The following is a 23,193-nucleotide window of genomic DNA, read 5'->3' on the forward strand; positions in this document are numbered from 1 at the left end:
TGATGGAATATACTAATTTCCTTTAAAATTCATTGTTCGTTATTAAAATTCAGCCCAAACATATGAACACAATTCCTTTTGTCCGTACAATTATGGCATTTGCTCACAGTACAGCGAAAACAACACAATCAAAGAAACCGTATTTTTACATCGAGCGTCGTGCACACATTGATGCGCACAAGCTTTTTTTTCTCAGTACGACGGATTGAACTTTGTTTACATTCTCAATTATACGCGGCGGTTGAGGAAATTTCGTAAAATTTGGTGATTTATTGAAGTTTTACGGCGTGTGATTGGAATGAAATCCTTCAGCGAAGAAGTACGAAGGTTTTCCATAGTGAAAATAAGTGCCCGGCGAAGTGAGCCACCCAAGGGGGCGGGAAGAAACTTGTGTTGGAAAGTGGTGTGGCTCAGTCGATCGCTAAGCATTTCTCTCAAATCGTGTTCGTCCATGCGATTTCGGTAAAAAAGTGCAAAGTGGATAATTGAACTGAAGTTATTTACCGAAATACAGTAGTTTTATTGCATTTTTGGTGTACAAGTGTACAAACCCTAACAGCTTTCACAAAATTACACTTGGATAATGAATCTATGTTGCAGGTAAGTTTGAATATCCGCCGCAGTGGAACATTTATAGTTTGATACGACGAATAGTAGCGCTTACGACGAAGAAGAACAAAACCCTATATCTAATTTCCTCATGTCTGCGTCCCTAATAAATTTTTTAAATACATCCTTTACCAAACGCACCATTCTTTCTGCCTGTCCGTTACTTTCAGGATGGTAAGGAGGGCTTTTCATGACAATTATCCCTTGTTTTTCAAAAAAATTTACAAATAGGTCGGAATTGAATGGCGGACCTCCGTCTGTTACCAGGACATCTGGTAAACCAAATCTGGCGAAAATATTGAGAAAAATCTTAATAACATTCTTGGTATTTGTTCCATGAGGCATGTGTTCCAATTCTACCCATTTAGTATGACTATCCACTACCAACAGAAAAATTTTCTTGTCAAAATGAAAAAAATCAGCATGGACGCGTGAAAATGGTTTTTTGGTTGGAATCCATTGTGAATATTTGGCAGGTCTTGTAACTGCTGTCATCTCATTGCATATATTGCAAGATTTCACAAATTTTTCAATATCTGAGTCCAAACCAAACCAGAAAACACATCTGCGTGCCAGTTGCTTTATTTTAGTGATACCTGAATGATTCATGTGGAGTAATTTTAAAATGTTTATTTTCATATCATCAGGAATCATAACCCGATCTTGAAATAAAATGCAACCATCCACTATTTCCATTTCCTGATGGATAGTATATGCATTTTTAAACTGTTTATCAAAACGTTCTGCCCAACCCTTGTCAATATATTTCATAAGTTGTTTTGTAAAATTGTCAGTTTTTGTTGCCTGGGCTATTTCGTTGTAATTGATCGGGAATTCATTTGTAAAATTAAGACTTTTAATGAACTCCACATCTACATTTGCCGGAACAGCATCTGGAAGTGGAAATCTGGAACAAAAGTCGGCGTTACCCATTTTATTTGATGGACGATAAATTATCTCGTAATCGTAAATAGCAAGTTCTCTCAAATAAAGCTGTAACCTTGTTACAGAAACAGAAGGACGTAAAACAAACAGGACGTTCTTCGCCATTTACAACATGTGCCATTACACCTCCTAAACCATAGGAGCAAGCATCAGTGACTATTACTACAGGCATTTCAGGATCAAAATACTCCAAAAGTTTAGGCTTCAAAAGATAATGTTTACAATTATTAAATGCTTTGTCACACTCCGTACTCCAAACATATTTAACATCTTTTTTAAGCAGACTATAGAAACAATTGATTCGAGAAGATAAATTTGGAATGAACTTAGCATAATACGTCACCATTCCCAAAAAAGCCTTTAACTCTGTAACATTTTCCGGAGCTTTCGCTTCGCGAATAGTTCTCACTTTATCAGGACAGGGTAATAATCCTTTGTCAGTTATTACATGTCCTAAATAAGGCAACTCATTAACAAAAAAATTGCATTTTTCCATTTTAACTTTTATATTAGCTTTAGCTAATCTCTCCAAAACTAAATAAAGTTTTTCTTTACATTCTTTTAAAGTTTTCCCACAAATTAAAACGTCATCCAAATAGCAAACAACATTATCTAAACCATGAAGTACTTGGTCCATTACTTTTTGAAATATGGCTGCGCTTGAAGCAGCTCCTTGTGGTAAACGGTTGTAACGATATAAACCTTTTAAGGTGTTAATCACCATGAATTTCTTCGACCTTTCTGACAACAGAAGTTGTGTGTAAGCACCTGCTAAATCTAAAGAGCAAAAATATTTAGCTCCACTGAGAGTTGAAAAAATATTCTGTATCAATGGTAGAGGGTAAGAATTTGAAACAATTACTTTGTTTATTGTTGCCTTACAGTCAATGACTAGACGAATACCCTGATCTTTTTTAATTACCACCACTACGGGTGAGGCCCATTCACTGGCTTCAATTGGCTCAATAATTTCATCCTTTTCTAAATCATCTAAACAATTTAAAACCTTCTGCTTCAACCTTAAAGGAACATCGTACGCTTTACGAAAAATAGGCTTATCATCTTTCAGCACCAAATCACCAGCATAACCTTTTATTGGACGAGACATATCTTTATCAAAAACAGATGGAAACTTACGTTTAATGTCTACTAATTCCTCATTCTGCAGCGAGTGGATACGGGTCATTGTTTGGGTAAATGCTTGCCTCCAGGTACCAAAAAAGACGTCCAGCCAGCTTCTCCCCATTAGAGGTACGAAATCGTTATCACATCGTAATACAATCAAAGGCAGACGTTGCTTCAAACCGTTCAGCTGTACCAATACATCCGCTTTTCCCAAAACCTGTAATCTTTTGCCATCGATAACCACGAACCGTTTGTTGCACCTTTCCAAGCAATAATTTTTAAAACTTCGTAGGAACAGCTCTTCTGAGATTACACTTTCTGCTGAACCGCAATAAATTTCCATATTAAATGATTTGTTTTCTACTACTGCTTCAACATAACAAGGTTGATTTATCTTATTGACCGAAGATATCATCAGACATGCAAAATCCTCTTCATCAGAGTTTTCCTCTAAGTCTGTTGCAAGTCTCTTAAAAAGGCCAGAAGAATCGGAGGTACTAGGCTTAGGAGAACCGACAAAATTTACATTTGGTGTATTCTTACTTTCTTTTTTGTCTTTGAGACGGAAACAATACTTTTTAGTGTGGCCTCTCTTTTTACAATAGGAACAGAAATATGGCGATTTACTGGAACTTCTATTCCTGTTACCGTATTCACGATTGTACCTATTGAAACCTCCATTCCTAAATCGAACCGAACGATTTCTACTATCACTTCTACTTCTTTCTCTGTAGCCTATTTTATCAGGTGATCTACGCCCGAGCCTGGCTATAACACCCATTCGCGGTTCATCGTCCCTTTGTAATGAATTCGTTCTATCTGAAGCCAATTCTTTGTTAACAATATTTTTTTCCGCCTTGATAGCAGTAAGGTCCTCCTCGTCAAATAGTCGATTTTGTAATTGACGGTCGTATGTTCCTATTACTAACACGTCCCTAATCGCCCTATCTTTAAAATCACCGAAGTTACACTGCTCTGCTAAATTCTTTACATCGAGAACAAAATCAACCGCCTTTTCGTGTTGGCTCTGCCTGCGCGTCCAAAATTTGAAGCTATGAATGACATCAGAATCTGTTTTGTCGTAATGCTTCTTTAAACTCTCGGTGATTTCATTATATGTAAGGTCTTTGAAATCACGACCTGGAAACAGTAGTTTCAAACGGGAAAAAACTTCCGTTCCGCAAACCGCCAAAAATGATGATTTATAATCATCAGGCGTGAATTTGTTATGTTGAAACATCCATTCAAGTTGCTCTAAATATTGAGCGAAATGAATGGTTCCTGGCAAAAACTGTTCGGTATTGGTAGATAGAGGCATCTTTTGATAAAGACAAAAGAAAACAAAAATGGAAAATGAACGGAGTATAAAAGCAACGAATCACAATCAAAAAACAAAATGGGCAATAAAAGTTACCACTAACCTTTCGACCAATGTAATCCAATAGATCGATCACTCCAACTCAGCCACAACAGCGTCAATCAGCGGTGCAAAATATCCACAACAGCAGCAATGGCACCAGCAGCACAGCAACAACAGCGTATTCTTAACAGCAGCAACGTTTCCTCCACAGTTATAGCGTATTTTTCACAGCAGCAGCGTATTCTTCACAGCAACAGCCCAATAGAGCAATGTAGTAGGTGCAAAGGTCAACGTACGATCTTCTGACCAAAATACAAGCGGGTCAATGACCTTTCTACACTAAATAACCTTTTTTCAAAACAAACCGAGTGATATTTGCTTCCAAAAATAGCTCTCACTGAAGATCTACTGAGGTGAAAGATCTCTCACTATTGGCTTTCTCACTAATCACGGTGTGATCTCCACTGACGCCAGAACTCTGTGCCTGAGCACAAAATAAAAGATGGAGAAAAAAAAAACAATGGTATGAATAGCAGATAAATAAAAGATCACCAACTCAAAATAACCAACTGCAAATATTACTTCACAAAATGGCGTTACTGGTGGCGCGAATGCTAGATTTCTCTATAAAAACTTTTTATAAATGTGCTCAAAACTTCACGGTAAAACAAAATCACAGGTTTTAGCTGGAATATCGATTTTCACAGAAGCTGACAAACGTTCTGCAAAAAGGCTTGAAAACCACTAGCAGAAACAAAAGCGCTTCAATATATGCTTCAGCTAATAATGATTTCTTACTTTTGATCAATTTTTTTACGTACTGTGGCCTTCCAACTTTCGTCAAACGGACAAATCTTAAATCCGAACCAACTCCGGCGCACTTGACGGTTCACAAAAACCCGAAAACTTCGATCTGCACTGAAATTTTCACTTTCACACGCGGTTAAAAAAAAATCCAGTTCAATCCTTGTCGACACTGTATTATCTGGTATTTTCGGGAGAATAAAATAGGTGAACACTTGTCGAGTTGATAGTTACAAAACTTCTGAAGCTCATGTATTTCTCATGCTCATTTTATACACAAACTAGAACTCACTCGTCTCTGGTAAGCTACTCTCATTCCACTCAGTTCCATAATACATTGTTTTGGGGATTCCACTCTGTGGTCGAAAGTCTCGACTAAACGAAAGCGATATTACAGCAACATGAGAAATCACATTTTGGAGAGGCTACACCTGTCTCCTTCTGGAATTGAAGCGACCACCAAATTGGCCAAAGATACTGTGTTTTGACCAGGTATTAAGGACCATATCCGGCGGACTGTTCGAAATTGTGAGGTCTGTGCGAAATACTCTGCTAGCCAGCAACCCCAAGCCATGCAAAGTCACAAAATTCCGCTATATCCATACCAGAAGGTATCAATGGACCTATGTAAATGTGACTTGGAAGGTAAGAGAAGAGTTTTCTTAATCACAGTAGATCACTTTTCTGACTACTTTGAGATCGACGAGTTGAAAACTCCAAATGCGATTGCAGTGGTGCAAGTATGTCGAAAAAACTTTTCAAGGATCGGTATTCCTCAAGAAGTGTCGAGTGACGGAGGTCCGCAGTTTACGAATGAGACGTTCAACCGATTTGTAGAGAGTTGGGGTTTCAAACATAGCATCTCCGCGCCGTACCACCAGCAAGCTAACGGCAAATCTGAATCGGCCGTTAAAATCGCAAAGCTTCTTATGAAAAAGGCTGACGAATCGAAACAAGATTTTTGGCGAGTGTTGCTGCAATGGAGAAATACCCCCAACAAAATTGAAAGTTCACCAGTTCAACGGCTTCTTAATAGGAGAACAAGATCAGGAATCCCAATGTCCGAAGAGAAATACTCACCAAATGTGGAAGAGGGGGTGAAAGAGCGAATCGTAAAGAGTAGACAACAAGCCATGTATTTCTATGACCGAAAGACGAAGCCTCTCCCAGCCCTGGAGTTTGGGCAACCGGTTTATGTGAAGATAAAACCGTCGGATTAAAATTGGCAAAAAGGAACTGTGCGAGACCCAGTCACAGATCGTTCTACGGTAGTTAAAGTTGCTGGTCGGAATTATCGTCGAGACAACACATGTATCGAACTAGCTCATCCTCCAGATGCTCTCCAGTCCGATCAGGTCGAACCACGCTTGGATACAAAATTTTCAAAGCAGGCTGTCGTCGAGCATCATCAATACCCAGAACCAAACCTTGAGGATGGCCAACCGGCTATGACAGAGGTTGATCGTCCCAGACGAACTGTTCGAGTCCCAAAGAGATATGAAGATTTGAAATGTATTAAATTGTAGGATGCCGAGGCTTTTCATTGATGAGAAAGGAGATGTTATATATCATTAATAATTTGATGTCGTTTGCTAAATCAAGATTTGTATCCTACTCCATTTGCCATACTAGTTATGCCCAGCTCTATTTGCTATACAAACAAGTCTGACGTATATACATGAAGTAAACAGTTATGTTCTGCACACCGAGCCCACCACACGTTTCTTTGAATAAAACAAGAACAATCTCACAGATTTTAGTAAGTTGATCGAAAGTGTTTATCAGTTGATGACACTCCACGGTATAAACTCGAAATAGTCAAAAATATTAAATGTGACAAATATGCTGTTATAGGCAGTTGGGCAGTTTTATTGCAAATTACTTGAGTATATTCGTCTATAACTCGTTCAACGAGTATTCATATCGATTCTTTCTCTTTACTCTTCAAGCCATTAACAAAGATGACGAGGCGCAGAATGCCTCGCTAGCCACGACAGCAAGCCCTCCGACACGCACCGGTAACGAAGCCGTTCCGGTTGAGGATCAGCTGAAAGTATCTAGTCACGACAAGCGAGAAACTAACGGACACAACAACGATCACCCAGGACCTCCCCAGCTGGAAACGGCCTTCGATGGCGTTCTGGATCCGTCCAGCAACTATACCGGCTTCGTCGAGGTCGTAGGTAGGTCAAAGCTTGAATAGAATATGTCCGTAGAATGCGTTGATCAATTGTTTGTCCACTTCAGTGAAAACCGAGACCGATCACGGCCCTCGGTACGTGTCGGCCTTCAGCGAATATTTCCAGGAGATGAACGCCGGAGCACCGTTGGCGAGTGAAGACGACGGGAAAGATCTCACCTTCATCCTCAACATAGTTATACAGATTTTATGCGGACTGATATTGATAGTTTTAATCGTCTTATTGACTCTCTGCCTCTTACACAAGCATTTCAGCAAAAATATCGCCCAGGAAGGCGAAGCCATCAGTCTGGGAGACTCGCTCAGGTATGTCTTTTATTAGATCTTCCAAGCCGACGTGATTTGAACTGATCCTCAATAAATTCTAGGCGCGCTCTTTGTCATGGACGGAATGGCAATCCCCATCATCGACATTTACTTGGAACGAACAGTGCCAAGCCACCGGTGCTTCCTCCGATATCTAAGGAAGACCTCGTCAAAGCATACCACGACAAGCACAAGGACTCGGACTACGGATTCCAGCACGAGTTTGAATTACTCCCGGATAAGTTTGTCGATAGGACAACGAAGTACTCCGACTTGAAGGAGAACATGCACAAAAATCGATACCCGGATATCAAGGCGTATGATCAGACACGGGTCAAGCTGTCCACGATGAACGGAATGTCCGGCTCGGATTACATCAACGCAAACTTCGTCATTGGCTATAAGGAACGCAAGAAGTTCATCTGTGCTCAGGGTCCAATGGACAGCACGATCATCGACTTCTGGCGAATGATTTGGGAGCAACATTTGGAGATCATTGTCATGCTGACCAACTTGGAGGAGTACAATAAAACCAAATGCGCCAAGTACTGGCCGGAGAACATCAACGATTCTACTCAGTATGGAGATATACTGATAACATTCGCTTCGGACAGTTACTATGCGGATTATATCATTAGAAATCTGAAGGTAGGTTGAAAGAATTGTATTTGAGGATTTCTCAGTTTTTTGACCTGTTCTTATCTAGGTCACCAAACGTAGCGTCAATTCATCCGGCGAAGAAGTCGAAGACACCCGTTTCATCTCGCAGTACCATTATCTCACCTGGAAGGATTTCATGGCCCCGGAGCACCCGCAGGGCATCACCAAGTTCATCAAACGCATCAACTCCGAATACTCATTGCAGCGCGGTCCCATCCTTGTACACTGTAGTGCCGGCGTCGGCAGAACTGGAACTTTTGTAGCACTAGATTCACTCAGTCAGCAGTTAAACGAGGAGGGCCAGGTGTCCATCTTCAACACCATTTGTGATATGCGATATCAAAGAAATTTCCTCGTACAGTCATTGGTAAGCTGTCTTGCATCTGGGTCACTCGGTTTGAAAATAGTTTCATGATGGTTCTTGACTTCTAGAAACAATACATATTTTTATATCGAGCTCTCACCGAACTGGCGTATTTTGGAGACACAGAAATCGACCAAAAGTCGTTAGCCGCAACCGTAGAAAGCCTCAAACAGCCATTCGCTGAGAATCCGGAAATATGCAAACTGGAAGCTCAATTCCAGGTATGTCTACAAATCGTACCTAACTCTACCTCATATATGGCTCTAATCCTTTTCTGTTATCCCTCCAGCGAATAAAAACGTTCCAGGAAGACACCCGGAAAACGACAGCCATCGGAGGTTGCGAAGACAACAAGACCAAGAATCGCTCCGAGTCGTGTGTGCCGTATGACAAGAATAGGGTGATTCTGGCGCCGATTCCCGGTCATGACAACTGCACCTACATCAATGCGTCGTTCATCGATGGGTATGACGACGAGAACAACTTCATCATCACGCAGGACCCAATGGAGAACACCATATTCGACTTTTGGCGGATGATCTTCGAGCAGCGGATAAAGACGATCGTCATGTTTTCTGAGGTTGGTTGATGGAAGTGAAGTTGCTTAAGGTCAATTACAGCCATAACTTAATTTCCTAGATCGGAGATGGTCCGAACAAGTGCCCACGGTATTGGGCCGACGAGGAGATGCAGTACGAGAATCTGCTCGTCACGTACATCCAAAGCGAAAGTGGACCGTACTACACCAAGCGGGAGTTCACGGTGACCAACTGCAAGACGAAGGACACCATCCAGGTGACGCAGTTCCAGTACAACGGTTGGCCCACGGTGGAAGGTGAGGTGCCCGAGGTGACCCGCGGTATGATCGAGATTGTCAATCAAGCGCAGAAGCACAGCACCCAGCAGGAGGACATTTTCACCATTGCCGTTCATTGCAGGTAAGGGATTGTATTAATATTATTGAAAATCTTAAAATATGAGCCTAAAATGGCTGATATACGAGCCTTTATAATAACTGGTGGAAGAATAAAGCTTAATGAGCTCAAAGGTCCATACAAAGTACAAATATTTTGGGCTTAACAGGCCGGATTTTACACTACCTAAACACATTTCAGACAAATGTCTGGCACATAATAAGTAGATTACTCAAGTTTTTTATGCTGAAGGTTGGAACATCTATCGAATTGAAGAGATTAAAATGGAAAAGCATGATAGCCGACCAAGTCTATCTTCTCCTTTACGAGGAAGGGAAAGGATACCGTGTACGAACCTGACGTTGTGCAGCACGAATATTACACTAAAACCTCAATTTACGAATTCTTTTTTTACGCTATCTCAATTTAAGTCACTTTTTTTACGCAGTGCGTAAATTGAGTTTTGATAATTCTGTGGGAAATTATTGACCTCCGGTTGGAGAAAACCGTTGGAAACCCATAAAATATGGGTATTTTCGGAACAGGCACGACGAAGGGATGACGGAAATCGATGTCCGACGCCATTTTGGAATCCAAGATGGCGACCTCTGGTTCGGGATAACCGTTGGAAACCCATACAATATGGGTATTTTCGGAATGGGCACGATGAGGGGATGACGAAAATCGATGTCCGACGCCAATTTGGAATTGAATCAACAAGGCTACCAAAACGAATGACGAGCCACTTAGCCTTAAGAGTTTAGATTTTATGTTAAAGTATCATCAATGTACAACTACTAAAGTTTGTAGATACTCAGGCCCATGTACCGTCAAGCTACCATTCACCGTGCATTTAAGAAAAATTTGCGCTTCAAAAAATTATATATCTTTTCCAAATAATTTGAAGCGTACTAGAATACCACTACGTAGCGTGCAATTATATAATAATTCAGGAAAAACTCTAAAACTAGTGATGCACAACAAAAAAATACTCAAAAATTATGTTTGAAAATGTCATGTTAAGGTCGCCTCGTACCGTTCTATGTCACCATTTACCGTGCACACTAGTGCACCATTCACCGTGCGTATAGTTTTCGTCATGATTTAATTTTGTATCTGGAAGAAACGTTGTTGATGGAGCCACTATGTTGCTAGTAGTGTGCGCACTCATTTTTAAGAGTGTTCAAATCTTCATTTACAGTAAAACCCATAAAAAGTTTAAAAATTGGCTAAATCATTATTTTCTTCATTAAAATCGTTATAGGAGGTTTGACTGTAGTGTTCAAACTATTCCACATTCACTTAAAAACTAAATATGAAGTAGTTTAATGGCGACATAACTATAAATCTAGTACGACCGAATAATTTCCTGCCTTTTATACTAATGCACGGTAATAGGAACCATATATATTGAAAAGGATCCATTCACCGTGCATTTGGGTTTCGACTGAAACACAATAAAAAATTCTAATTTGCATAAAATCTCATTGCTCATACGATGAAATACATCTTACTTATAGTATCCACAGTGAAAATTTGTTGAAATTTTGAAAAATTTCATACTCTATTGTTAAAATGAAAAATGTGAATTTTTGGCGTTTCTACTAAGAGTGTTGAAAAATCTCATTATCAAAAAGAATTCACATGATTTTGACTACATAAATTAGGTTTTTTCAAAATGCTTTGTGACAAAAACTACTTCATTTCATCAGTTTTATCTTATTTTGCTGACAAAAGAATAATTTGTGAAAATTGTATGAATATTCTGTAGGAATTTGTATATGTGCACGGTGCATGGAGGCCGCACGGTGACTGGTGACTTAACGGTATCGTGGTTCTCGGAAGTACAAAAACATCGACACAACTCAATACAACACTTTGTTTGCAAATATGGACAGTAAGAGGCCTTTGCAATATTGAAGAACTATCTATTGATGATTGGTTACGCTTGTATATCCTACTGCCCCCCCCCCAAGGACATCCGCACAAATTCATACAATACACCGTTTACCCACAGGAAAGGTAAGGGGCCTTTGGAGTATTTGAAAATTATCTTCTAATCACTTATAATGGTCGTAGATCCAAAGGCTTTTATTCAATGGAGTCCTTGGAGGACCTAGGACATCGGCACAAATTATTAAAATACACCGTTTACTCACATAAATGGTTAGGGGCCTGTGGAGTAATTGCAAACTAACCTCTTATCTCTTATTACGGTCGTAGATGCCAAGGCCTATATTCAATGGAGTCTTTGGAGGACCTAGGACATCGGCACAAATTATAAAAATACTCATTTTACTACTATGAATAGATAAGGGCCTGTGCCATATAAAAAAACATCAAAGGATCGCTAAATATGCCAGTACATTGCAGGTATATATTCCAGGAAGTTTTTGGATGAACTAGAAAACCTGTTGTACTCACTTAATTACCAATACTTGGATCTGACAATACAAACGCTTATATAACAATCTTCTAGGTTTCAGTATTGTGAGACATTCTTCTACATAGAAATGATTAATTGATGTCCGTTAACTCATGTAGAATCATGATGATGATGATGATGATATAGGCTGCCATCTATTGTAGCAAGGTATCCACCGGTAGCAATGGCCTATTCTAACAAAACAATTTGTTCAAGATTGTATGACTATTCGTATTCAATTATACTCCTGTCTGAAGGGCCAAAAACGAATGGCGGACCCGTAAGCAGAGACACTTACGCGAAACCCGCAAGGAAAAAGAATCTCCTTCCAAAAGTAAGTTCACACGAACAGTCGTACAATCAAGCCCTTGCTTGTCAGAAAGACCCAATAGATGGGAAGAAGAGCCCGCCCTTTTTCCACGAAATGTTAGCGATAGAAAGTTGACAGTTTCACTCTTCCTATCCATCTCGCTTCAATCGGGTGCCCTGATGGTCCCACCCAACCCAAAATGCATATAACATTGGAAATATAATCAAATAACACAATTCATCATGAAAAGATCTCACCGGTTTTTTTTTTATCGTTGTTGTATTTTGAAGCTGGTCGTCATAACGATGTCGTCGAACTATTTCACCGTTAGCTATAAAGTATCATTTATGCGTAACTGTTCAAAACCGAGAAAAAAAAAACTTCCACTCCTCCGATAAAGCGATACAAAAATCAAATCCACTTGTTGGGCTTCTCGAACTGCACTGCTCGAAAACCAAAAAAAAAACTTCCATTCCGACGAACCGAAAGTTTAAGGTGGCATAGCGCCATCAGCCGAATCTATTTTTCACCGTCCGAAACGCGGAACCGAAGTAAACGTGACAGAAAATTCAAAACGCAGCCGCCCGCGCGCACGGCTTGCTGCGATTCCAATCCGTTAACTCATGTAGAATCATATGCCCAAACTCCAAAGAGTTCTTGGAAGACCTCAACTGCACACATTCTAGCCTGATTTAGAACCCAATGTATTAATAATATGTAAATGGTGCTAAAAGAGCATATTTTTTCCTAAATAATATATATTAATTTCATACAAGTAGACTCCAAATGGCAAAACCTCGTTTTACGAACTGATCTCCCTCGTTTTACGCACTGATTCAATTTACGCACCAACTCAACTTACGCACCCCCGATCTAGTACGAACTGAGGTTATAGTGTACTCATTTTGCTGAATAGCAGAATGAAAGACATGTACAATATTTCTAAATTGTAACATATTTCAATATTTTCTAAATCTGGATGTTTCATGCTTGCTTGCGATGAATGCTTATGCTTCAATTGAACTTAAATCGTTTTAAAAACAAATCAGTGGGGGTTGTGTACAAGACACGACCGCATAACGTTAACTACGCCATGTGATTTGCTGCATTTGAATTCAAGTCAATTGTCATATTTGCAACCTTCCTTTAGTTATAGTTCAGAATGTAACGGTTTGTGAATTTAAGAACAGTGAGAAGCTCTCCGTTCGGAAAAGTTCTCCAGTCATCGATATCGTCATCGCCAACGTAAATTTCAATTTGTCGTATTGTCAATTCTTCGTCTTCTTGGTATAACGTCCCCACTGTGACAGAGCCTACTTCTCAGCTTAGTGTTCAATGAGCACTTCCACAGTTATTAACTAAGAGCTTTCTTTGCCAATGTTGGCATTTTCGCATTCGTACATCGTGTGGCAGGTACGATGATACTTTATGCCCAGAAATTAAGGAAATTTCCATTACGAAATTACCGACCGGGAATCAAACCCAGACACATTCAGCATGACTTTGCTTTGTAGCCGCGGACTCTAACCACTCGGCTAAGGAAGGCTCTTATTGGCAATTATTCATAACATATCAGATATTGTATGATGTTACGAGAAGAATTAAGTGATTATAGCAAGTATGTGGTATTAGGAAATATTACACAATTAACTCTTTAGTACACATTTGTTAACCCTGGAAAGGGCCGATTGAATTGTTAGATTCGAGTAACACAGACACATTTTGACGGCGCACAGGCTAAAATCCTCCTCGCCCGAAGAGATTTGCGGTGGCGATGACGATGAACGCTTCTACAGGCGGCTTTGGCTGATTTTCTTCAGTCATCTCGTACAAATCTTGCATTAGCGCACACTGATTCCTGCAGGTCCAATTTTCAAAGCGCGAGCCAATCTAGAAATCTTGTTCGATTTCACAAACCAGACGCTGGATTGGCAACTTGAAAATGTACATCTCAGCAGGCTTCTGGCAGCGAGGTACTGCTCGCTGAGCAGGTTCGGAGCTCTTACCAGCTCGAAAGCGAAAATGGAATGAAACCGAATCCGACGTAGAAACCATGTTTTATTACCTTGAAATAGCAAATGATGCTCCTCCCTTTCGTGTTCTTCTCTTTCTGATAGTCCAATCTGGGAAATGGGCATGTGAAATGAATGATTTGTTGGAAGGGTTGACGTTTACTAAATATTCAATAATAAGCTATTGATAATCATTAGTTTTATTTATTATGAAGGTTAATTTCTGATCCATTATTACAATTGCCAAAATTATTACAATTGTGCAATTTGAAGTAGATTATAAAACTGAATTTAGTATAATACCATTAAATTCCACTAGAGTTTGTATCCTTTGACAGATACGCGTATTTCGACCTCAACTGTAAGGCCGTCTTCAGTGTCGTGTACTAGACTCGACTGTGCAATTTTGTTACATGTGATAATTTTCGTCATCGAAGTTGTCCCATAAAATATGGGAAAACAAAGACGCTGTTTGAAATGCCACTCTTTTTACAATCGTTGTGAAATGTTGAGCACTCATCCCAACGGCACTGCAGCAGCGTCCTCGGAAGCATCCTCAAATTGCGACAATACGTGTCAATTATTCGTAATAAATCAGTTATTGAATGATGCTATGAGATAAATCAAGAGATGTGGTAAACACATTAGGGAATATTACATAAATAACTCTTTAAAACACATTTATTGGCCCTGGAAAGGGCCGATTGAATGATTGAATTCGCGAAACACGGACACATTTTGACGGCGCACTGGTTGAAATCCTCCTCGCCCGATGAGTTTTACGGTGGCGATGACGATGGGCGCTTCAACAAGCGGCTTTTGTCGGTTTACTTCAGCCATCTCGTACAAACTTGCCTTTGCGCCCCGATTCCTGCAGGGCAAATTCTGGAAGTGCGAGTCCCTTAAGAAATCTTGAACGATTTCACAATCCGGACGCTGGATTTGCCGCCGCTTGATGATCAACAGCTGGCCTCTGGTAGCGAGGAGCTGAGCAGGTTTGGAGGAGCTCTTACCAGCTCGAAAGCGAAAACAGAATGAAACCGAATTCAACGAAGGGAGTATGCTCTATACGCCTAGAATAGCAGATGATGCTCCTCCTTTCAAATTCTTCGTTTTCTTATCCGGGAAATAGACTATATGAAACTGATGTCTTGGTAAGGGATGTACAAGATGAGCATTATGCTGTTATTGAATCCCGACGGCACTGCAGCAGCGTCCTCGGAAACATCCTCAAATTGCCGTATTGTCAATTATTCGTAATAAATCAATTATTGTATGATGCTATGAGATGAATTAAGAGATTATAGCAAGTGTGTGGTAAACACATTAGGGAATATTACACAAATAACTCTTTTAAACACATTTGTTGGCTCTGAAAAGGGCCGATTGAATTCGCATAACACGGATACATTTTGACGGCGCACTGGTAGAAATCCTCCTCGCCCGATGAGGTTTGCGGTGGCGAAGACGATGGGCGCTTCAACAAGCGGCTTCAGTCGCGGTGGCGTTATGTTGTTCCATTCACGTCTCATTGACAACTGAGCTGAGAATGCGAAAGGCACTCGAAACTTGCTCTCCGACCATGTTCACAGTCTGACGGCAAAAAGAAGAATGAGAATCGGTCTACTTTTATAGTGCGAAGCGGAACGCAAAAGAAGCGTAGAAAACTGCTTGCACGTGATTGGTTGCGTAAGAAAGGGGCCAACAATTTTCAATAGTTTATTGTCGATAATCAATAGTTTTCTCCATTCGAGGAAATTGTTGTATACATTTCCGACCGATTGGTGGAAAAATATTGAAAATCTATCGATAAATGATTGAGTTATTAGCGTTCAAAATCTCACATAATTTCGTGACGGTCGCAAAATTTTAGATTTTCAATTGACACCCAGTATATTGCCGAAAGACGTAGTTAACGTCAAAATCGCCTGTGATTTATCCGCGTTGGTTTTGATTTTCCATTTCTTCTGATAGGTTTCGATGGAGTTTTGGGACGATTGTAGCTTGGTAATTACTATGCCGGGTCAGAATCGGATGCGAAGAAATCCGTATTGTCAGCGAAGAGATACTATTGGACATCTTCAAGCATTACTAGGTCAGCAGTGAAGATGTTGTAAAGTGTGGAGCTTAGTACAGCACCTTGGTATTTGGTGTCGATTTGACGTCTGCCCGTTGAAACAACAAAAACAAGATGATTTCCTTAAGGTGTTCATTTTACCACCCCTTCCCCTACGTGATAGTAGCGGTTCAGGATGAAGGAGCGGATGATTTGCAAGATGTATAGGGGAAAATTACACCTTGACATTTTGTGCAGGATTGCCTCCTGCCACACAGAATCGTTTGCCTTTTCGACATCTAATAGAACCATACCCTGCGCAAAATGCGGATTTATCCTTACCAGGCGGACGAGCTGGTGGTTGGTAGAATGTCCTCGTTTGAAGCCAAACTGCTCATCGGGGATAAACCACGTGTTTTCAACAGAGTTTCTCGATGTCACTATCAATGCTTAAAATTTGCTGATTTGTACAGGCCGACTGCGATACAAATCGGATCATTCCATATCACATCAACATCATGCTGTCTACTACATCAGCAGTGCAGTGATGGCGATAGACTATGGATATTACTGATGGGTTAAGTTTAGCTTTAAATTAAGCAGATAAAATGGCAATTTATCAGTACGATATTTTCGACAGTGCTGCAGATAGATTGAAACTATGTGTTTGTTGTAACGGTAGCCGAATGTGGGTCTCGGAAGAGGAACGCCGTTCAATTATCCGTAAAGTAGATTTCACTGATGTTGGAAAACGTGTATTTATTGTTTGCTTGCTCGGTCTCAACTAAAAGCTTTTACAAAGGAGCGGGAAGTCTTTGACAGCTGTCGCAAGGTATGTCTAATACAAAACAGGTATAACGCAATGGTCTAGAAAATCTAGTGTAACTTATGACAGCTCTTCCCCCCTAACAAATGAAATTCAACTTCAATACAAAATAGTAATAATGAAATATTTAGTGTTAGGAACACTTCAAAGATTGAGTCTATTTGGCGGTCTAATGACTCTGCCCGATCGCCTCGGTGATTCATGGTTGGCCTTCTGGTTGGAGACAGCAGGTGTCCGTAAACCAGAAGCAGCTCCGACGGATCTCTGCTCTGAAGGGCCAGGAATTTCCGGCGGGAATTCAGCAGGAACTTCTTGACTAGGCGATGGTACATTCGGGGTAACACTGACACTAGCTGATGCAGCTGGCTCGGGAACATTCGGTTGCGGAACTTCAACAGGCACATCCTCGACCAAAACTGGTGTTGTCTGATCTCGTCCCTTTGGTAGGTTCGGACCAACTTCCCTAAGCTGATCTATATGCCGCTTCCATGTCCTGCCATCGTCGAGTTGAACGTGGTAATGCAGCATTCCGAGCTTTTCGGAAACCACACCGTACTTCCACTTGGTCTTATCCATATAGTCGCGCGCCGCTACTCTCGTCCCCTCAGAGAGATTGCGAACTTTTCCGTCAACTTGCTTTCTCGCAGCAGAACTATCCGGAACCAGCAGATCAAGTCGCGATCGTATCTGTCTGTTGTACAGCATCATAGACGGTGACTTGCCCGTCGCCGGATGGATGGTCTTCCGATAGGCAAGTAGTATGTTGCACAACTCGGCATGCATCGTACTCGCGTCGCACTGCAGGCTTTTCAACTTACTCTTAAACGTTTGGACAAATCTCTCGGCCTGCCCATTCGTTGCCGGGTGGTACGGCGCTCCCATTTTGTGGTAAACTCCGTTCATCTTCAGGAAGCGCTGGAATTCCTCCGCAGTGAACTGTACGCCATGGTCCGTCACCAGCACGGAGGGAATCCCGTACGTTGAAAAGTATTCTCGACAAACTCGAATCGTTGTAGCGGTGGTTATGTTGTTCAGGATGCGTACATCGGGCCATTTCGTATAGGCGTCCACTAACACGATGAAGTACGTGTTCTTGAACGGCCCTGCTAAATCTACGTGCACCCGTTCAAACGGCTTTGATGGTGTCTCCCAGCAATGCGTCGGAACCTTTGCGGGTTCAGCCCTTGTTGACTGACAGTTGTTACAGTTGCGTATTACATCTTCTATGTCGTTGTCGATCTTTTCCCACCAAACGTATCCACGAGCAAGGGCTTTCAATCGACTGGTGCCGAAATGTGTTGAGTGTAACTCGGCTAGAACCTTGGCACGCAAACTCGGAGGTACGTAGACACGAATGCCACGCATGATACACCCTTTTTGCAGCGTGAATTCCAGTTGATCAACACCGAAACGTTCTCTTGCATCCACCTCCTTTCCATTACGCAATCCCTGCAGCAGCACCTTCACCGTCTGGTCCGCCGCGGTCGCCTTAGCGAGCTCGTCCACAGTCAGCGGTAGCGTTTCAATGATATTGATTTCTAGATAATCTGCCTCCTCAATCACGTTCTCAGCTGGCTTCTCCTTCAGCGGCAAACGCGAAAAGGCGTCCGCATTGTAGTGTTGGCTCGTTGGTCTGAACTTGATTTCGTAGTTGAAGGATGCCAAGAATGTGGCGTAGTGTTGCATTCTCAGTGCGCTCATCTTAGGAAGGCCTTTCGTATCAGAAAAGATCTGTTTAAGCGGTTTGTTGTCAGTCAACAGCGTAAATCTTCTCCCGTACAGGTACTGGTAGAAGCGGCGAACTCCAAATATGATCGCGTATGCTTCCCGGTCGACCTGTTTGTAGGCCTGTTGCGTCTTATTCAGCGTCTGAGATGCGTACTGTATTGGTCGCTCTGAGCCATCGGAGTAGACGTGACTCAGAACTGCGCCGACTCCATACGGCGAAGCGTCGGTGGCAAGTACCAACGATTGAGTGGGATCGTAGTGTACCAGGAACTTATTCGACTGCATCTCGAGCTTGACCTTGTTGAACGCCTCATCGCATTGCCTCGACCATTCGAAGCGCACGTCGTTTTTCAGTAAATTGTTGAGAGGGTACAAGGTGGAACTAAGATTTGGAAAAAACCTACCGTAATAGTTCACTAGTCCCACAAACGAACGAACTTGATCCTTATTCTCCGGTACTGGCATATTCTGGATCGCAGTTATCTTCTTCTTCGCCTTATGGATACCTGTCTTGTTGATTAGGTACCCGCAGTAATCGATCTCGTTCGCAAAGAATTGGCACTTTTGCAGATTGATGCGCATGTTGTATGAACGGAGACGCTTCAGAACTTCCTCCAGTCTCTCCATGTGAACCCGGTCATTCGGACCCGTAATTCGGATATCGTCCAAGAAAACGGTGACGCCAGGTATACCGTTCAGGATCTGCTCCATCAGTCTCTGCCAAATAGCGGGTGCAGACGCAATGCCGTACATCAAACGTGTAGGCCTGTAGAGACCCTTGTGCGTATTCAGGGTCAGCACCTCCTGATCACCCTCCTCGACTTGCAGTTGTAGGTAGGCTTGAGTCAAGTCGATCTTAGTGAACTTTTCCCCTCCAGCTACGTTGGCGAAAAGTTCTTCGATCGTTGGCAATGGGTGATCGTCGACCACCAGGTTCGGGTTGACCGTAACCTTGTAGTCACCGCATAGTCGCACCTTATTGTTGGCCTTGAGAACAGGAACTACGGGCGTAGCCCACGAACTGTGGTTGACCTTGACTAGGACTCCTTCATTGATCAGCTTATCAAGTTCCTCCTCGACAGCTGCTCGCATCGAAAACGGAACGGATCTGGCTCGCAGGTAGACTGGATTCGTATTTGGCTTGAGGCACAATTTTGCAGACACTCCTTTGATCTGGCCAATCGACTCGTCGAACAGAGCGGCGTACTTTTCCACAAGCGATTGAACAGCAGCAGGCGTCGACTCCAATGCAGGAGTAGCAGCAACAGCCAGTTTGTTTACTTCCGCATAGGCGATCTCGTTCAAGTCAATTCGCATCGCCCGCATCCACTGTCGCCCCAGCAGCGGATGTTTCTTCACGTTCGAAACGTACAACGGAAGAACCAGGGATTTTTCACCGTATAGCACATTCACTTTAAGCATTCCATGAATTTGGATTTTCGTGTCGCAAAAACTCACCAACTTCAGATCCGACGGCAGCAGACTATCGGTAGCGAAATGCTTCTTCTTATCTTCGGCACTAATAATCGTAACCGGGGCACCCGTGTCAACCTCAAACCGGATCTTCGCACTAATCACTTGAACCACCAGCCAAAACTTCGTCGATGGCGGCTTGGCCGCAACCTCCAGCTTACATACTTCGTCCAGCGAAATCACTTCCGAATCATTTTGGTTAACGTTGGGCTCTTCCAGCAAATTTGCCTCAGATTTCTTCCCCTTGCCCTGAGCACTTTTTTTCTTCTTTATGCACACTTTTTCCAAATGTCCGGGGAGTTTGCAGTAGTTGCACTGTGTGCGAATGTGAATGCACTTGTCCGCGAAATGCGCATCGCTCCCGCACCGAAAACACTCGCCCTTTTTCTTCCGCTCGAACTTCTCACTTTTCTTCTTGCCTGCTTTCGCATAGTTGCCTTTGGCAGCACCACCTCGGGAATTTTCCACAAGATTCACTTCCGATTTTCCTTGTTTCGCTTGAATTTCTCGTCCGCCTTTGTTCGACAGCTCCATTGAAACGGCCATTTCCCGAGCTCGATCCAGCGTCAGGTTTCGCACTTCCAGTAGTCGGGATTGTATCGCTCTGTCCTTCAACCCAAACACGAACTGATTCCGCAGAGCAGTGTTGAGATACGGCCCGAAATTGCAGGTGATCGCGAGCTTTCGCAGTGCAATTAGGTACTCATCGATCGTTTCCTCCGGGCGGTCGTCTGCTTGCTTGCGGCACTTGAAACGGAAATTCTCTAGAATCTCCAGTGGTTCAGGATTGAAGTGAGCTTCCAGCACAGCAACGATCTGATCGTACGTCCTCTGCTGCGGTAGCTCGGGGGCAATTTTGTCGCTCAATATATCATAGGTTTCTCCCCCCATGTAGTGGAGCAACATGTAAAGACGAACATCGTTCTGTATGCCAAACAAAACAAACGCACCTTCGAGCCGCTGCACCCACCGCGACCACTTCATCTTGTGTCGGTCGAATGGGTCGATTGAAAACGAAGGCGGCACTGCAGCTGGAACAACAGCCGGTAGCACCAATCTCGGAGCAGCGGGCGGAGCACCTCCCTGTGCACCTTGCTGTGCACCCTCGAAAACAGCATTCGGATCGTTTTCCGCCATCTCTCAAAGCGTCCACAACCACTCGTCGCCAAAATACCTGTTGTAACGGTAGCCGAATGTGGGTCTCGGAAGAGGAACGCCGTTCAATTATCCGTAAAGTAGATTTCACTGATGTTGGAAAACGTGTATTTATTGTTTGCTTGCTCGGTCTCAACTAAAAGCTTTTACAAAGGAGCGGGAAGTCTTTGACAGCTGTCGCAAGGTATGTCTAATACAAAACAGGTATAACGCAATGGTCTAGAAAATCTAGTGTAACTTATGACAGTGTTGGTAACTGAAAAATATTAATAGCATGGATAATGACCACGTGATCACTCATTCTGCTGTGATTTTGATCTAGAGTGCTATGTCGCATCACTGCTGTTGGTTGTCAAATCGAAGTGATATTGATAGCTTGCAAGTGATAGTTCCATCAGCTATGTCTCGGTATATGGGATCTCTTCTCCAATATCACTGGCGACGCCATTTGTTACGCAATGCGATCAATTTACGGGTACTTTCAGGAATTGTTGCAGTTTGAAATTTCGTTGCTACACTTCAGGGACCGCAGCAGCTTCAGCGTCTAGTATGGTTGTTGTCAGGAGAACTATACTGCCGTAAATCGCAAGTTTCCAACTTGTTTTCCATACAAATGTTCAAAAAAATTCCAGAGGATTGAAAACAGTGAAATTTTCACAATATGCTTTTTACTACGGTATCTTTCCGAGAATAATATAAAGATGATCAAAAGACGATCGATGGAGCTTTGGGCCGATTGTTGTGTTACACGGTGCGGAAATCTGTGGTGGGACAGATATGGGGCTACTTTTATTTATGGGACAATTTGACATGCTGCTGTGTGTAGTATGAAGCACTGATAAATATCAAAACTTGTTTAAATGGTACAAAAACTAAATTTTGTATGGAAATGCTCTTCTAGCTGTAAAATTTTGAAGGTGCATATTAGTTAAAGCTATTCAAGGTTTTTATGAGCTTTTTGTCAATTGGAGTAACTTTTGATTTTGTGCCCTTTAGTATTTCCATTATGAATATATTGCAAAACTATTCGAGGAATTTTTAGAAAAGTTGCAGCAGAAAAATAGTTTAAAGAATTTCTAGAGAAATTCTTGAATAAAAAAAATCTGAAGGTTTCTTTTCCATTTGAAAATTCCTGGAGGAATACAAGGAAAAATTTCTGAGGAAATGAGAACTTCATAACATTATTCAACAGTCGCATATGGGTAACTATGAATGATTTTGGATGGCTACTTGCCATGGTAAAATCCCTAATCAATGAAACTATTGCCAAAAAAAGGTGCTTTTTTTGAATCGGGAGTGATCCAAACCGTGGACTGATCTTTTTGCTACACCGAGGAATTGCACTATGTTGCGTTTTTGACTCTTATTTGACCATTGTGCACACATCCACCTTCTTTATATCTTCAATATAGAATCCTTACACAAAAAAACATAGAAGTATTACATAGATGAACCGATTATGTCAGCTCCTTTTTCAAAACGTTTTTCTGCTCTCCTTTAAAAAGTAAACAAGTTATCAGAATTAGTCATGCTGGGTTAAAAGGGTTGAGTAAGATTAAAAGAAAAGTCGATAATAAAACCTTGACAGCAAAATTTTTTTTCGTAAAAAGGGGCTGACAAAATCGGGGATATGGGATATGGGAATATTGTTATATATGGGATAATATTATATATTATCCCATTTGGGATAATATATGGGAATATGGGATATGTTTATTGATTATTGTTATGACTAATCCAAAACCATATGTGCTAATAATTGACAATAATGCTTTCGTTACAGCTTGGGATCGGACAAGAGCTCCCTCTTTGTTGCCATGTGCATACTTGTGATGCAACTGAAAACCGAAAAACGAATCGACGTCTGTTCGATAGTCAGAAAGCTTCGAGCACAACGTAGTCTAATGATAGAAACATATGT

At 41.7% G+C, this 23,193-nt stretch overlaps 1 protein-coding gene across 1 annotated transcript in view; it reads left to right on the plus strand.

Moving 5' to 3' along the window:
* LOC5567867 (tyrosine-protein phosphatase 69D) overlaps nucleotides 1-23,193 on the plus strand; it is a 51,088-nt gene that overhangs the window by 26,427 nt on the left and 1,468 nt on the right. The window contains exons 4-11 of the mRNA XM_021853130.1: nucleotides 6,793-7,026; nucleotides 7,091-7,349; nucleotides 7,412-7,997; nucleotides 8,056-8,376; nucleotides 8,442-8,594; nucleotides 8,663-8,953; nucleotides 9,013-9,311; nucleotides 23,056-23,191. Of these exons, the coding sequence (XP_021708822.1) occupies nucleotides 6,793-7,026; nucleotides 7,091-7,349; nucleotides 7,412-7,997; nucleotides 8,056-8,376; nucleotides 8,442-8,594; nucleotides 8,663-8,953; nucleotides 9,013-9,311; nucleotides 23,056-23,191 (2,279 nt within the window). The remainder of the gene's footprint in view (nucleotides 1-6,792; nucleotides 7,027-7,090; nucleotides 7,350-7,411; nucleotides 7,998-8,055; nucleotides 8,377-8,441; nucleotides 8,595-8,662; nucleotides 8,954-9,012; nucleotides 9,312-23,055; nucleotides 23,192-23,193) is intronic.

The sequence above is a fragment of the Aedes aegypti genome, chromosome 3, assembly GCF_002204515.2.
Source record: "Aedes aegypti strain LVP_AGWG chromosome 3, AaegL5.0 Primary Assembly, whole genome shotgun sequence".
Classification (NCBI taxonomy): domain Eukaryota; kingdom Metazoa; phylum Arthropoda; class Insecta; order Diptera; family Culicidae; genus Aedes; species Aedes aegypti.